The sequence below is a fragment of the Sparus aurata genome, chromosome 24 (assembly GCF_900880675.1).
Source record: "Sparus aurata chromosome 24, fSpaAur1.1, whole genome shotgun sequence".
NCBI classification, from domain to species: Eukaryota; Metazoa; Chordata; class Actinopteri; order Spariformes; family Sparidae; genus Sparus; species Sparus aurata.
The window spans coordinates 22,039,553-22,053,048 of record NC_044210.1 but is presented as its reverse complement, the minus strand read 5'-3'; the positions used below and the strand labels follow the sequence as shown (position 1 = coordinate 22,053,048).

The 13,496-nt window shown below is 44.1% G+C and overlaps 2 protein-coding genes across 2 annotated transcripts in view; both read right to left on the bottom strand.

The window, feature by feature from the left end:
- Nucleotides 1-113: 113 nt before the first annotated feature.
- pcid2 (PCI domain containing 2) lies at nt 114-4,057 on the bottom strand. The gene is made up of 15 exons (XM_030409233.1): nt 3,930-4,057; nt 3,087-3,152; nt 2,891-2,980; nt 2,700-2,773; nt 2,539-2,604; nt 2,416-2,457; nt 2,150-2,204; nt 1,958-2,061; nt 1,787-1,862; nt 1,560-1,701; nt 1,009-1,109; nt 838-911; nt 630-755; nt 423-546; nt 114-335 (listed from the first exon to the last, which is right to left on the bottom strand). The coding sequence occupies exons 2-15, from the start codon at nt 3,120-3,122 to the stop codon at nt 246-248; spliced, it is 1,200 nt and encodes a 399-aa protein (XP_030265093.1). The 5' UTR covers nt 3,123-3,152; nt 3,930-4,057; the 3' UTR covers nt 114-245.
- A 435-nt stretch (nt 4,058-4,492) lies between these two features.
- Nucleotides 4,493-13,496, bottom strand: part of tbx19 (T-box transcription factor 19) — a 9,407-nt gene continuing 403 nt past the window's right edge. Inside the window, exons 2-9 of the mRNA XM_030409686.1 lie at nt 13,361-13,491; nt 9,838-10,114; nt 7,665-7,799; nt 7,495-7,556; nt 6,928-6,986; nt 6,128-6,286; nt 5,657-5,807; nt 4,493-5,552 (exon numbers count right to left, since the gene is read on the bottom strand). Coding sequence (XP_030265546.1) covers nt 5,387-5,552; nt 5,657-5,807; nt 6,128-6,286; nt 6,928-6,986; nt 7,495-7,556; nt 7,665-7,799; nt 9,838-10,114; nt 13,361-13,491 — 1,140 coding nt within the window. The 3' untranslated portion in view covers nt 4,493-5,386. The remainder of the gene's footprint in view (nt 5,553-5,656; nt 5,808-6,127; nt 6,287-6,927; nt 6,987-7,494; nt 7,557-7,664; nt 7,800-9,837; nt 10,115-13,360; nt 13,492-13,496) is intronic.

Here is a 13,496-nt window from a genome sequence, read left to right as displayed (position 1 = left end):
AACAGTGCACATTTAAACTCGTCATGTCATCTGTGAAAACAGACTCCAGTACCCACAATGCACTGTGCAAAGCCTCCAATGAACACAGACTGGTTCAATAATCAATCTGATACTCGCTGTACAAACCAGCATCTGTTTTATTCAACAACATTTTTAGAGTACAAAATAAAAAAATATGAATTGAATGAAAAAGAAAAGGTCTCCTTTGGAGCATCACAGCCAGAGGGGATTGTGGGTAAAATAGTCTAGGAGATGGCGGAGAGAGGAGGGAACGGGTTCTGTTTACTGACCACGAGCTTCTGGTGCTGGTGGGAGATGTAACCTTTGATGTGACCCTGAGAGACAGAAACCACAAAAAAGAGCTCAGTGTTGGTCTGCGTACAAAGACAGGTGTGTGTGTGTGTGTGTGTGTGTATGCTCACCATGTAGATGAGGTTGGCGAGGATACACTGCACCTCGTCGATATCGACATCCTCCAGCTGCATCATCCTCAGAGCCACCAGGAAGGCGTCCAGAGGCAGCTGGTGCGTCCTCAGCAGCAGATACCTGCAGAGACGAGGCAGCTGAGGTCATCACGCCGTCGCCGTGACAACATGTCGCAATGAAACTACAGGTGCAGCCAAACTCACACTTTCTTGAAGAGGTTCCTGTAGGTGATGATCTTGAGCTTCTCCAGGATGAGGAAGATGCCACAGCGGATGAAGAAGGTCTCGTGTTTGGACAAGGCCTCGTTCAGCAGCAGCAGGTTCCCTTCACTGACACACGCACAAACACCTGTGAGATCACCTGGCAGCATGATGTCACTTCCTGTGTTACCTCCTCCACCCCTCCACTCACCTCACAGCTTTAGTGACGTCGGCAAACTGCATGAGGTCGTACTTCCTCAGGAGCTGGTGAGTCGGCATGTGGCCCTGAAACAACAACAACGACAACAAGCTGCGTCACACTGGGAGCACTGGGAGCTACACTGGTCTGAAGCAACTGGTCTGAACGTGAGGAGTCTGTCACCAGCAGCATCTTGACGGGCAGCAGGTAGATGAGAATCATCCTCTTGTTCTTCTGACTGGAGCGATGACAGTGGTGGAAGGCGTAAGACAGAAACTCCTCCGCTGCAGAGACACAATCAGAGACGACGTTTTGTTGTTTGTTTCTGTGAAACTCAACTATTCCACTTCAACTTAATTTAATTATTTCTACATCACTTCCCCCCCCCCAGACAGACTTAGACTTTTCTTTATTGATACTTTTGGGATGACTACCGCAAGGAAATTGAATTTCCAGCAGCTTACAAGTAGAAAAAAGAGAGGTATAAAGATACAGTATAAATGCACAATAAACTCTTAGACAGTATATCAGCGACTTTTCACGTGTCTGGAGTGACTTTCCTGTGTCGAACTCTTTTATCAGGTCGAGTTACGTTCAACAGTCGTCTCTTTAAGAGAAATGTCTTGTGGTTACAGTCAGCTAAAGGTTATTTACACCACGTCTCTGTGACTTTCAGTGAACCGAGCAGAAGCAGGCTGTGCTGCTGCTGCAGCGACAGGACAGGTGAGTGGTACCTGGTTTGAAGTCGCTGTCAAACATGGCTTTGCGGCCCACGTAGTATTTGTAGGTGACTTTCTGAGCCGGACTGTAGTCGTTCTTCAGGTTGGAGCTGTCGATGGCTCTGATCAGAGGCTTACACAGGTGCAGCTTATTGATCTGAGCATCACAAAAGAAAACAATCAGTAACGGATGACGGCAGCGATGCCGTGTGTCGCTCAGACTCTCGCTCAGTGTGTCAGACCTTGAAGTAGATCTTGAAGAGCTGGTTGCTCAGAAACATCATCCCCCACTTCTTCGAGTCCTCGATCCCCGCGCGACTGACGAGGAAACATCGGGATGAGATTTACACATATTGTAAACACAAGGAATCATGGGAAAGTGTGTGTCCGTGTGTGTGTGTGTATGTACTGACTTGTCGCTGGCACACACTCTGAAGCAGCTCATCAGCTGCTCTGCTGCTTTCTCCAACATCTCCCCCGGCTGACCTTTACTCTTCTTCTGCAACTGCTGCTCTGCCTGCACACACACACACAGCTCGTCATCATCATCATCATCATCATGGTTCAGTATGATCAGCAGTGGATCAGTCTCTCCTGTTTCTTACATTGTTGGCGAATATCCTGAGATCCAGAGTGACAGCAAACATCACAGGCAGAGCCCTGAAACAGTCAAAGTACTTAGTTACATTTTCTGCAGAGAGAAGGAGTGTGTGGTGTGAAGTTAGGAGACGGCGCTGTGAGGCCGAGCTGACGCATGTAGTGATCACTGCAGCTAACAGTTTCCCTTCACTTCCAGTGTTTGTGCTAAGCTAAGCTAATGCACGTGTGTGTGTGTGTGTGTGTGTGTGTGTGTGTGTGTGTGTGCACTCACCAGTTCTCCTCTTTGTGGGACTGGAAGGCTCTCAGGAAGGACGTTAGAGGTTAAAGAAAGACACTGATCGATTATTGATTAAAGCTGCGTCGTGTGTGTGTGTGTGTGTGTGATGAAGGATATTGGACGGCGAGCGTCTGGAACTTGTAGGCTTCAACAAAGTCGTGATTGGCCACTGCGTACGTACACCTGTAACACACGTACCCGCAGGGTTGTTACTATGGTTACCTGCAGTTTAAAGGAACAGTTCACCAATAAATCACTAATTGATCTGGCGGTCTTACCTGAGATGAGCTGCCACCATCTCATCGTACGGCGGCTCCAGAAGCTGCTGACATTTCTCCTCTGGACTGGCCAGCTGAAACACACACACACGCACGCACGCACACACACACACACACACACACACATACACACAGGTGAGTCAGTATCCTTGCAACGTTGTGAGCGTCCACCTGAGTGGGCGGGGCCTCACCTGGAGCCGGGGGTTGGCGACGTGTGGGTGTTTAAAGGAGAGCAGCTCAGCGCAGAACGAACCCTCGTGGTTATCGATGGCCTCGTAAACCTGTGGGAGTAAAACACCAACGAGGAAGAGTAAGTACGGCACTGTGGCGCCCCCTGCAGGTCAGAAGGTGGAACAACACCAGCATGGAGCGGTGTGTTAGAGTTACCTGCTGCAGGTACTGGTTGATGGTGATGTGGGCCATGACGTCCTGCTGCTGCTGCAGAACTTCAACCTGAGAACAGAACCAGATCCGTTTATACTTCCTGTCCTGCTGTCACACCAGAGTGTCCTGGTTCTACATGTTGTTCGGGTCGCTTCACGCCTCCTCGCCCACAATTCAGAACTTTTCTCGGTTCACATCAGATGTTGACACTTCGGTCAGATTCACGACCTTCTACAGCTGAACTCTAAAGGCTTTAGAGTTTTAAAGTTCGACTCATTTCAAGCTGCGTCTTTGAAATGTCCTGCAGCTGTTGCAAAACAGACACAATGACGCCATTTTGTGTCAGTTATTAAAAACATGTCTGATCCGTTTGTTCTTTTTTTTCTGAAGAGTCTCACAGGACGTGTGTATTTGAGAAAAAGGAAACAGTTTAAATGTGAAATAAAGCAAATAAACATCTTTCTGTCATGTATTATATTTCAATTATATTATTATACATTATATATTCGTTATATTTCACTGACAGTTTTTTAATATCCAGGCTGCAGAATTTCGTCACATTACACATGAATCACGATAATATTCTGCATTCAATAATATATTTAAAAGTCACCCGATTATTAAAACTGCTGCTGATGGGACAGTTTTTAATTAAAAGCGGATTAATTCATTTTTATCCTCCCGTCCCTCAAACTTAACCCACCGACAGCTAATGCTAGCATGCTAACTGATCGTTGCTTCTTCATCTTTAGGAGAAAACCGGAAGTTAAATCGCTGTTTTCAGACGTCAAACCGAAAAACTAAAAGTCTCCAAACGAAATCAAACGAAATCAAACAACAACGTACCTGTCAAATAAATCTTTAATCCAGAATAAGACCGTCCGGAGGCAAATCGTTCAATGTTAACCCGGACTGTTAGCGGTGATGCACCACATCCGGGTTAGCAAGGTCGGCTTCCGGTGCTAATTCAGAATAAGAGCTCACAGATATCAAAATAAAAGTCTGGATAGATTACAAACCAGTGAGTTTTAGAGTTTAAGAAAACAACCTATATAATTAATGAGTCCATAATTAATCACACATTATATATCTACATTTAAATATTTATAGTTTGACTATTAAGTCAATAAAATAATAATCAGCATTTTGTTTCATGCAGACTTGAAATACAAATAAATAAATAATAATAAAAACAATATGAAAATTGGATGTTAAAAAGCTGTAAAATGGGGAATAGATGACACATTTATTTTATAATAAATATGCTCAGTATTAAAAAAGTTAAGCCAAACTGTTAGGAGAACATATTACTGAAGTGATTTGACTTAAAGTCCTACACAGAAGTTAAAGTTCAATAAAACAACAAACTTTTTATGTCAAAATCATGTCTGAAATTAAAAGTTCCCTCATTTATTAACTGTTGTCTTTATTCATACATACGGAAAAATATACAGATATTCACATCAATACACAGTTTACATACACAACATGTCATTTATTTCTCATTAAAGACTGTTTATCATCGTTTTGACCTAAATAAGGCAAATTTCGACATTTTAATTTTTTTCATGAATCACTTTTCGTTTGGTGACATTTCCTGTTGCATCGTAACACTCGGGAGAAGGATGTGTTTTATTCAAAGCGCACCTTTGGGGTTAAAACCAAATGAATAAATATAAAAAAGTAAAATATTACAAGTAAACTTTCATTCAAACCTTTATTGACACAGAGAAGAATGACAGTAACCTGTCTCACTTTCTGTCTCACCCAACAACAAGGAGCAGAAGAAGAACTCAGTCCTCCAGCCAACAGAGACATCAAACTGAAGAACTCAGTTTATTGTGTAGCTTGTTTTACTTTAGTTAAACATTTTGTTTCTGCTGTTCAGCAACAATCAGAAGTCCAGAAACAACAACGACACAGAAGCAACATGCAGCTGAAATAATCACATTATTGATCAGACATCCTGCTCTGTGCTGACGGACTGTACACATATATACATGTTGGAGTACAGACGACTGGAACATCAGCGCAGGATGACTCAACAGCAGAGGGCGCCGTCACAACAACAACAACCAGCACGCACAGCAGGGAGTCTCTACAGAGGGATGACGTCATCAGAGCAGAAAAATGTTGGTCGCAGTTCAAATCTGAAACTTAAATCATGAGAATTATTTAAAGTTCATCTTAACAAGCCAACAGGAGCAGCTAGCAGCTAGCAGCTAGCAGCGCCCGCTGGACGTTTCCACCAATCACCAGCACATTCCACCTGGAAATCCAACAACAACCAATCAAATGCCTCCTCAGAAGTTGTGGGTGGGGCCAGGATGCCATCCAGTTCCGCCCACTCGGCCGTTACTGGGTGGCTGCATGAGGCCCTCGCTGCTGATTGGTCCGTGGAGAGCGGTGCATGGGGAATGGGAGGGGCTTAGCTCGCTGCATCCAACCGTCCAAAGACAGGGATACTGACTGAACACACACACACACACACACACACACACAGATCAAATTCACACACTGTGTGTTTCACAGCAGCTGAGGGAAACCATATAAGGCCGTGGGCGGGGCTTCACCTGGAGTTGTGAGGAGGAGGCTGTGAGGAAGGAGCGCCGCTCGCCAGGGGGAGGGAGGTGGAGGAGGACAGCGAGGAGGAGGAGGAGGCGGGACGAGGAGAGGAGCTGCTCCATCCGTCTGACAACACCTGGACTCCTTCAGACAGACACACTGACACACACACACACACACACACACAAATGTAGATTAATATATTTGTATATAAATGTATATTATTCATATTTACATACAAATGTTTACAATACTATACATACAGTTAATTAAAGTTAGTATATAAATGAAAGTAAAAGTTGTATTTATATTGTACACAGGATGTATACATATACATATGTGTGTGTGTGTGTGTGTGTGTATCTGTACTTGTATTTTCTTTTTGGAAAACATCCTCATTCTTTATATTTCATATATATTTCCATTATATCTGAGACACACACACACACACACACACACACACACACACACAGAGTCACCTGAGGAGTGTGAGCGGTGTGGCAGGTAGGCGGTGGGGTAAGGTGTGTGTCGCCCCGGGTAACCGTGGTGTTTGTAACCGTGGTGATGATGTGATGTCAGCGGGAGGCTGCTGCCGTAAGGAAAAGCTCCGCCTCCTCCTGCCGAGCACAGCGACCAACCTTTCTCACACACACACACACACACACAGAACAATACATACATGGATCTAATATTGATCTGATTGATTATGTGGAGCTTTCAGAGCTGACAGCCGTTTGGGGTTTTGAGGTAAAGACCGAAACATTTCAGAGTTTGATTTATTGTTCTGCTCACGGGACGTGAAGATGTGACGACATGTTGATACTTTAATATTAAAGTGGCTCCAAATCAAACTGTTAAAATAAACATGTTAACAATATTAAACATGAAACAGCTGCTTTACAACCAATATATGTTTTCAATAGATAAACTGTAATTCTGACAGACACAGAAGTTTCATCTTAAAAACATTTAAAATCTGACAAGAACATATTAAAACAATTATGAAGAATAATTCAACATTTTGTTCAATATAAATATTGTAATTATATTAATTAATTAAAGGATGTTTAAGGTTTGACTGCTACACACAATGAACACACAATATATAAAAACACACACATAAAAATAATGTTTATAAACACTAAACTAAGTTAAATAGCAACAACAACAACAACAGATATTTTACACAACACTAACGTTGTGTAGAATTGTGTCATGAAGATAAAACGTAGATGTTTTCTGAACATGAAATCAGACGTGATGAAGCGTTCTGACTCACAGGGTTGAATCCCGGCTCGACTCTCCAACGACTCTGGTAAACTCCGTCCGCCCGGGTTCCTGAGGAGGATAAATCAAGCCGCATCAGGACAAGACCTGTGTGTGTGTGTGTGTGTGTGTGTGTGTGTGTGTGTGTGTGTGTGTGGTTTCTGTATCTCTCTCACTTGACACCATCGCTCCAAGCGAGTGAGGTGCTGAAGCTCCGACAGCTGATAATAACTCTCTAATCACCTGCTAATGCTAACTTCCTCTGGTGTCCTGGTGAGAAATGCTAGGCGCTAAGTGACACCTGACTGCTCGACACACTGCTCTCGTTCACTCAAAGACTGATACAAATACAGGAAGTACCCAGATCCTTAACTGGTCACTCAGGTACTGTGCTTGAGTAAATTTACTTAGTTACGTTCCACAAATGTAATCGTTTGGATATTAAAGCAGCCTGTGACTAAATACCTGTGAGGTGTTTAAAGATCTACGTCTTCAGGCAGAACCAAAGGAGCTCAGAGCCACAGACAGGAAGTGAGACAGTATTGATGAACGGACCGACTGAACATGAACAAGATCAAACCTCTCTTTAGCGTCCAGGAAGGCTTTAGCAAACGGGTTGTACTTGATCTTCAGAGCCGTGATCTGCACACAGAACATCACAAAGTGTCTCAACACACAGTCAAACTATTACATAATATACATACGTGTGTGTGTGTGTGTGTGTGTGTGTGTGCGTGTGTGTGCATGCACCTCTTCATTCTGATAGGCCGTGACGGCTATGAACTGAGTCTCTTTGAAGGAAACATTTGAAACCAGGCGATGACGAGAGCCGACGCACACGATGTGGAGCTGAGGCTCGTACTTATGGAGAGAGTTCAACATGATCTGAGGACACACAGAGAAACACCTTCACACTTGTTCACACACCTGTTCACACCTTCACACCTGTTCACACACCATTCACACACCTGTTCACACACCTGTTCACACCTTCACACCTGTTCACACACCATTCACACCTGTTTACACACCTGTTTACACACCTGTTCACACACCATTCACACCTGTTTACACACCTGTTTATACACTAGTCACACACCATTCACACCTGTTTACACACCTGTTTATACACTAGTCACACACCATTCACACCTGTTCACACACCTGTTTATACACCAGTCACACACCATTCACACCTTCTCACACACCATTCACACCTTCTCACACACCATTCACACCTGTTTATACACCAGTCACACACCATTCACACCTGTTTATACACCAGTCACACACCATTCACACCTGTTCACACACCTGTTTATACACCAGTCACACACCATTCACACCTGTTTATACACCAGTCACACACCATTCACACCTTCTCACACACCATTCACACCTGTTTATACACCAGTCACACACCATTCACACCTGTTTATACACCAGTCACACACCATTCACACCTGTTCACACACCTGTTTATACACCAGTCACACACCATTCACACCTGTTTATACAACAGTCACACACCATTCACACCTTCTCACACACCATTCACACCTGTTTATACACCAGTCACACACCATTCACACCTGTTTATACACCAGTCACACACCATTCACACCTGCTCACACACCATTCACACCTGTTTATACACCATTCACACCTGTTCACGCACCTGTTTATACACCATTCACACCTGTTCACACACCAGTCACACCTGTTGTTAAAGGTCATTAAAACAATCCACTCAGCGCTCCCTGGCGTCCTGATAGAACCTGATGTGTGACCCTGGTTCCGGTCTGCAGGCTGCAGGTTTGGACCCAGTGGTTCAGAGTGGAAACTGGTTTGTAAACTGCCTCTTAATACTCATGTAAAATACCTCAACAGAACCTCCTGGTATCCATCAGGACTATGTGGAACGGTCCGGTCTGGAGAGATCCGGTCTGGACAGTAAAAGTTTGAGAAGTGGTTCGTACTTCTGATGAATGGAAAACAAACAGCAGGTCCAGGTGTAGTTTTTGTCCGTCAGTCAGGAGAGTTTATGGAGTGGAGCCATCTTTGTCTTTTGGCCCAAACACTCTTTTATCCATCTGCCGTCCATCTCTCCATCAACCCCTCCACCTCCTCCACCTCCTCCACCTCCTCCTCCTCTTCCCCCTCACTAACGAGGCCCAATTAACCAATCCGAGCTCTCCAGGCGGACACACAAAAACAAACTGTTTTCTATTCAGATTGAGAGGCTGGCTTCACATCTGACCCCGACTCACTGTGCGTGTGTGTGTGTGTGTGTTTACCCTGGCAGTGCCCACATTAGCTGGAGTGTGTGTGTTTGAATATAGTTTACCTCTCTCTCTCGCTCGTCCATCTGAAGCATGATGGGTAAATTAATTTCCCAGTAAAAAACATAATTACCATAATGTACAAATAAGCTGAGCAATTATTTCATTATGGCCGAGCTCTCTGTTCCAACTCTGCATTACTGCCCGCCGTGTGTGTGTTTTTATGTGTGTGTGTGTGTGTGTGTGTGTGTGTGTGTGTGCGTGTGCGTGTGTGTGTTTGGACAAGGATAATGGGGTAAATATAAACAACATTATTGCCAATTTTGTAGTGCTGGACGTGTGTGTGTGTGTGTGTGAAGGCCTCTCTGAGTGGTGAACGGCTCTCGACAGGAAGTGCATTAAACTGCCGCCGGCCAATTAAGAGCTGTTTATCCCGTTCCCGTGGTTACGAGGGGGCGAGCAGGTGAAGTGAGCGAGGAGAGGGGCTGAAGTGGCTAATTAGAGGCGGTAGTCTCTCGCCCACTCCAATACAATACGGGGAGGAGAGAGAGAGAGACGCTCTTGACATGGAGAGGCCGATAATGGACAGAAGAAGAAGAAGAAAAGTAAAGAAGAGAGAGAAGCAGGAGAAGAGTCCTCACCTGTCCTCCTCCGTTCACCTTGTTGGTGAGTTTGACTTTGTTGAACGTCACCGCCGCCTTCATCCAGTGAGCGCCAAAGTTCGGTGAGTCAGGGTGGATGTAGATGCCGCCGTGGCCCCGCCCCTCACTGCGGCCCTCCGCCCGGCCGGCCGCCACCCACTCCCCGTTCACGAACTTCCATCTGCAGCCGTCAGCCGGAACGAAGTCCAGCAGGAAGGAGTACATGGAGCTGGGGTCCAGGCCCGACACGCTGACCTTCAGGACCGGGAACATCCGGCTGCACGAACATCAAACATAAACATGTTTCATATTTAATTCACTTTTCAAACAATCAAACTCAGTGTTTGTCTCTGTTTGGTTCCTTTGACTTTTAACTGTTTGATGTTGAGATGTCAGAGGCTTCTACATCACAAGTGACTGATACATAAAGAAACATCATCACTCATGTATTAAATCATGAATTACACTTTTAAACCTTCTCATATTTTCACCTGTTTGTGTCTCTGGTTACAACCAACTGATGCAGAAACTCCAGTTCACTCACTTGATCGTCCTGAAACAGACGTTCTTATCTGGTTAGTTCTTCTGTTTAACATCTATAAAAACAAGTCAATCTACGTTACATTAAAGAAAATATCAATACTGTGATATTAAATGTACAACATGTTTTTTCTACTTCACTTCGAGGTCTCTTAATCCTCGATGTGTCGTGTGCAAAAACAAAATGTATATCTTTTAATAAGTGATTTTCTTTTAATCCTCTGTTCAAGACTCTGCTGTCCACTTACATCTGAAGAAGACAATTCATTCCTGTTAGGACAACAATGTGAACATCATGTCCAGATAGGACACGCAGCTTAGCAACCATTCACACCTGGGCTCACCTTGCCCTAGCAACCCACATGAATGACGGTTGGGTCAACGACCCACAAGTGTCCTGACGACTCTGAAAATCAGAGCTCAGCTTCCTTAATGACTGTAAAGCAGGGCTGGGCGATACGGCTGAAAAATGTATCACGATATAAGTGTTTCATATCAGTCGATATCGATAATTATTGGGTTTTTTTACCCATTTGAAATAAGAAAAATTTGACAAATAACCCTTTAAATTGTGACTACAGGTGAGATTTAAAAAAAAAAAAGAATCATTTTCAAGATTTCAGAATCAGAATGTAAGACATGAGATAAAATAGTGAAGATGCTGACACTGCTGTTTGACAATATGTTAATGGATAGTTTGGGTCTTTTGAAGTGGGGTCATATAAAGTACATATCTATAGTCGGTCTGTTGGCACTTTTGGCACTACATTTTCTCAACCATAGAACCTCCGTATCCCTACACATTAGCGCAACTGGGCGGTTGCGCTAATGCGTAGGGATACGGAGGTTCTACGGTCTGTGTCTGTGTCTGAAATTGTTAAGTTTCATTTTGATCGAAAGTAAACAGAGTTTACGTGCATAAACCTTTCATCCAGCAACTGGGCCTCACTGCTCGCAGATCACCTGTTTCTAACAGAGTTCAGTGAAATTATCGAACATATTTTCTATTGATATTGATCATGTGTCTATTACAATAGATATCGTTATTGTTTTATCGCCCAGCCCTACTATAAAGACACTCTCACACTCTGTAAGACACGCCCATATTATCCAAGTGCACGCCCGTACCCTGTAAGGACACTCCCACATTCTGTAAGGACACGCCCATGTTCCATAAGGACACTCCCGTACCCTGTAAGGACAATCTCACACTGTGTAAGGACACTCCTATACTCTATAAGGACACTCACACACTCTGTAAGGACACTCACACACTCTGTAAGGACACTCCTATACTCTATAAGGACAATCTCACACTGTGTAAGGACACTCCAACACTCTGTAAGGACACTCACACACTCTGTAAGGACACTCCTATACTCTATAAGGACAATCTCACACTGTGTAAGGACACTCCCACACTCTGTAAGGACACTCCTATACTCTATAAGGACAATCTCACACTGTGTAAGGACACTCCCACACTCTGTAAGGACACTCCTATACTCTATAAGGACAATCTCACACTGTGTAAGGACACTCCCACACTCTGTAAGGACACTCACACACTCTGTAAGGACACTCCTATACTCTATAAGGACAATCTCACACTCTGTAAGGACACTCCCACACTCTGTAAGGACACTCCCACACTATGTAAGGACACTCACACACTCTGTAAGGGCACTCCTATACTCTATAAGGACACTCCCACACACCATGTAAGGACATTCCCACACACCATGTAAGGACACTCCCACGCTCTGTAAGGAGGCCGTCGTTCACAACAACAATCACCCAAAAAGGCTGAAACATGACATCACAAACTGATTTATAAACTTTAAACTATTGGATGCTTTTAGAAATCATTTAAACTCTTTTCTTTCTTTTATAATGTTTCATATTTCAAAGGTTGTTCATGTATATTGTTGAGGTACAAAGTAAAAAGTCCAGTATTTCCCTCTTAGGTTTGGTGCAGTAGAAGTAGATATTTCCCTCTTAGGTTTGGTGCAGTAGAAGTAGAAAGTGTCAGAAAATGGAAATACTCGAGTAAAGTACAAGTATGTTTGGTTAAAATATTCTAGTTCCATCCTCTGGAAGTTTTCACGCGTCTAACGCTGCATTCAGACAAACAGGCGGCTCTCCAGCAGTAATAGCAGTTGAAGTGGCGTTCTGCAGGTGTAAATGGAGTGTTTTCCCACCGCAGGGCGCGACTGGTCAACACGCCTCGGCTCGGCAGAAAAAACACACAGCCGGGCGACGCTGACGGCTGCTATCGAGACTAATGAATAACCCCGGTTAACAGGAGCGCTGATCTGGAGTCAGCTCCAAACACACACACAGAGTCACAGAGACGAACACTCGGCTGATTCCTGAGAGAAAATATTCAATAAGCTGAAATGATGTTGGTGTAAAAGACTCAACGGGAGATGAAGATTCAGAGCCCACGATGATTTCATCATCATTGCCATAAAATGTGATTCTCTTCACTGAGAGGAAACTCTGTAATCATGAACGGCTGCCCAACGAAACTCTCTCCAATATCTAAAAGATCTTATGTAATTATTCATCCATTCATTTATATTTTCTGTGTTTATCTTCATGATGGTCCAACTGTTGTTTCATAGCTTTGTCATGTGGGAAAAACTTAATCCTTCGACCACGTCAACCTGGACTGAACACACCGTCAACATCTAAACTCCTGACAGAGTCTAAAGTTTGCAGAAGTCTGACAGGTGAACGTTTGACTCTGTCACCAGCTGATCCGACTCAGTGACCAGCCACTCAGATCAGACCTTTATTATTTATTGGTTCAATGAAAAGTCCAATTTAACCGACCTGCTACTTTCAGGAGGCGGTTCTGTTCAGGTCATTTGTTTGTTTGTGACCGACACAACATGAACACTGACGTAGGAGGATTCTCCGACTTTAATGGAACATTCTCACATTTAGAGAAACATGTTCAGATGCTCGTCATGGTTACCGTCCGTTCTTGGTGACGATCATCTCGTTGGTGATGTGCTCGAACTTCCTCCACAGCTCGGCGTCCTCCAGCGTCACCCTCAGCTCCTTCTCAGTCGGGTCGCCCTTCTCGCGGCCGGCCTGCAGCTCACTCTCCA

Bases quoted from the DNA above. Each gene is read 5' to 3' on its own strand.
- pcid2 (XM_030409233.1), bottom strand. From the start codon at position 3,122: ATGGCCCACATCACCATCAACCAGTACCTGCAGCAG. The intron at 1,863-1,957 runs GTCAGTACATAC...TTTCCTCGTCAG, and splicing joins AGAGTGTGTGCCAGCGACAA to TCGCGCGGGGATCGAGGACT. The intron at 336-422 runs GTGAGCATACAC...TCTGTCTCTCAG, and splicing joins TCGCCAACCTCATCTACATG to GGTCACATCAAAGGTTACAT.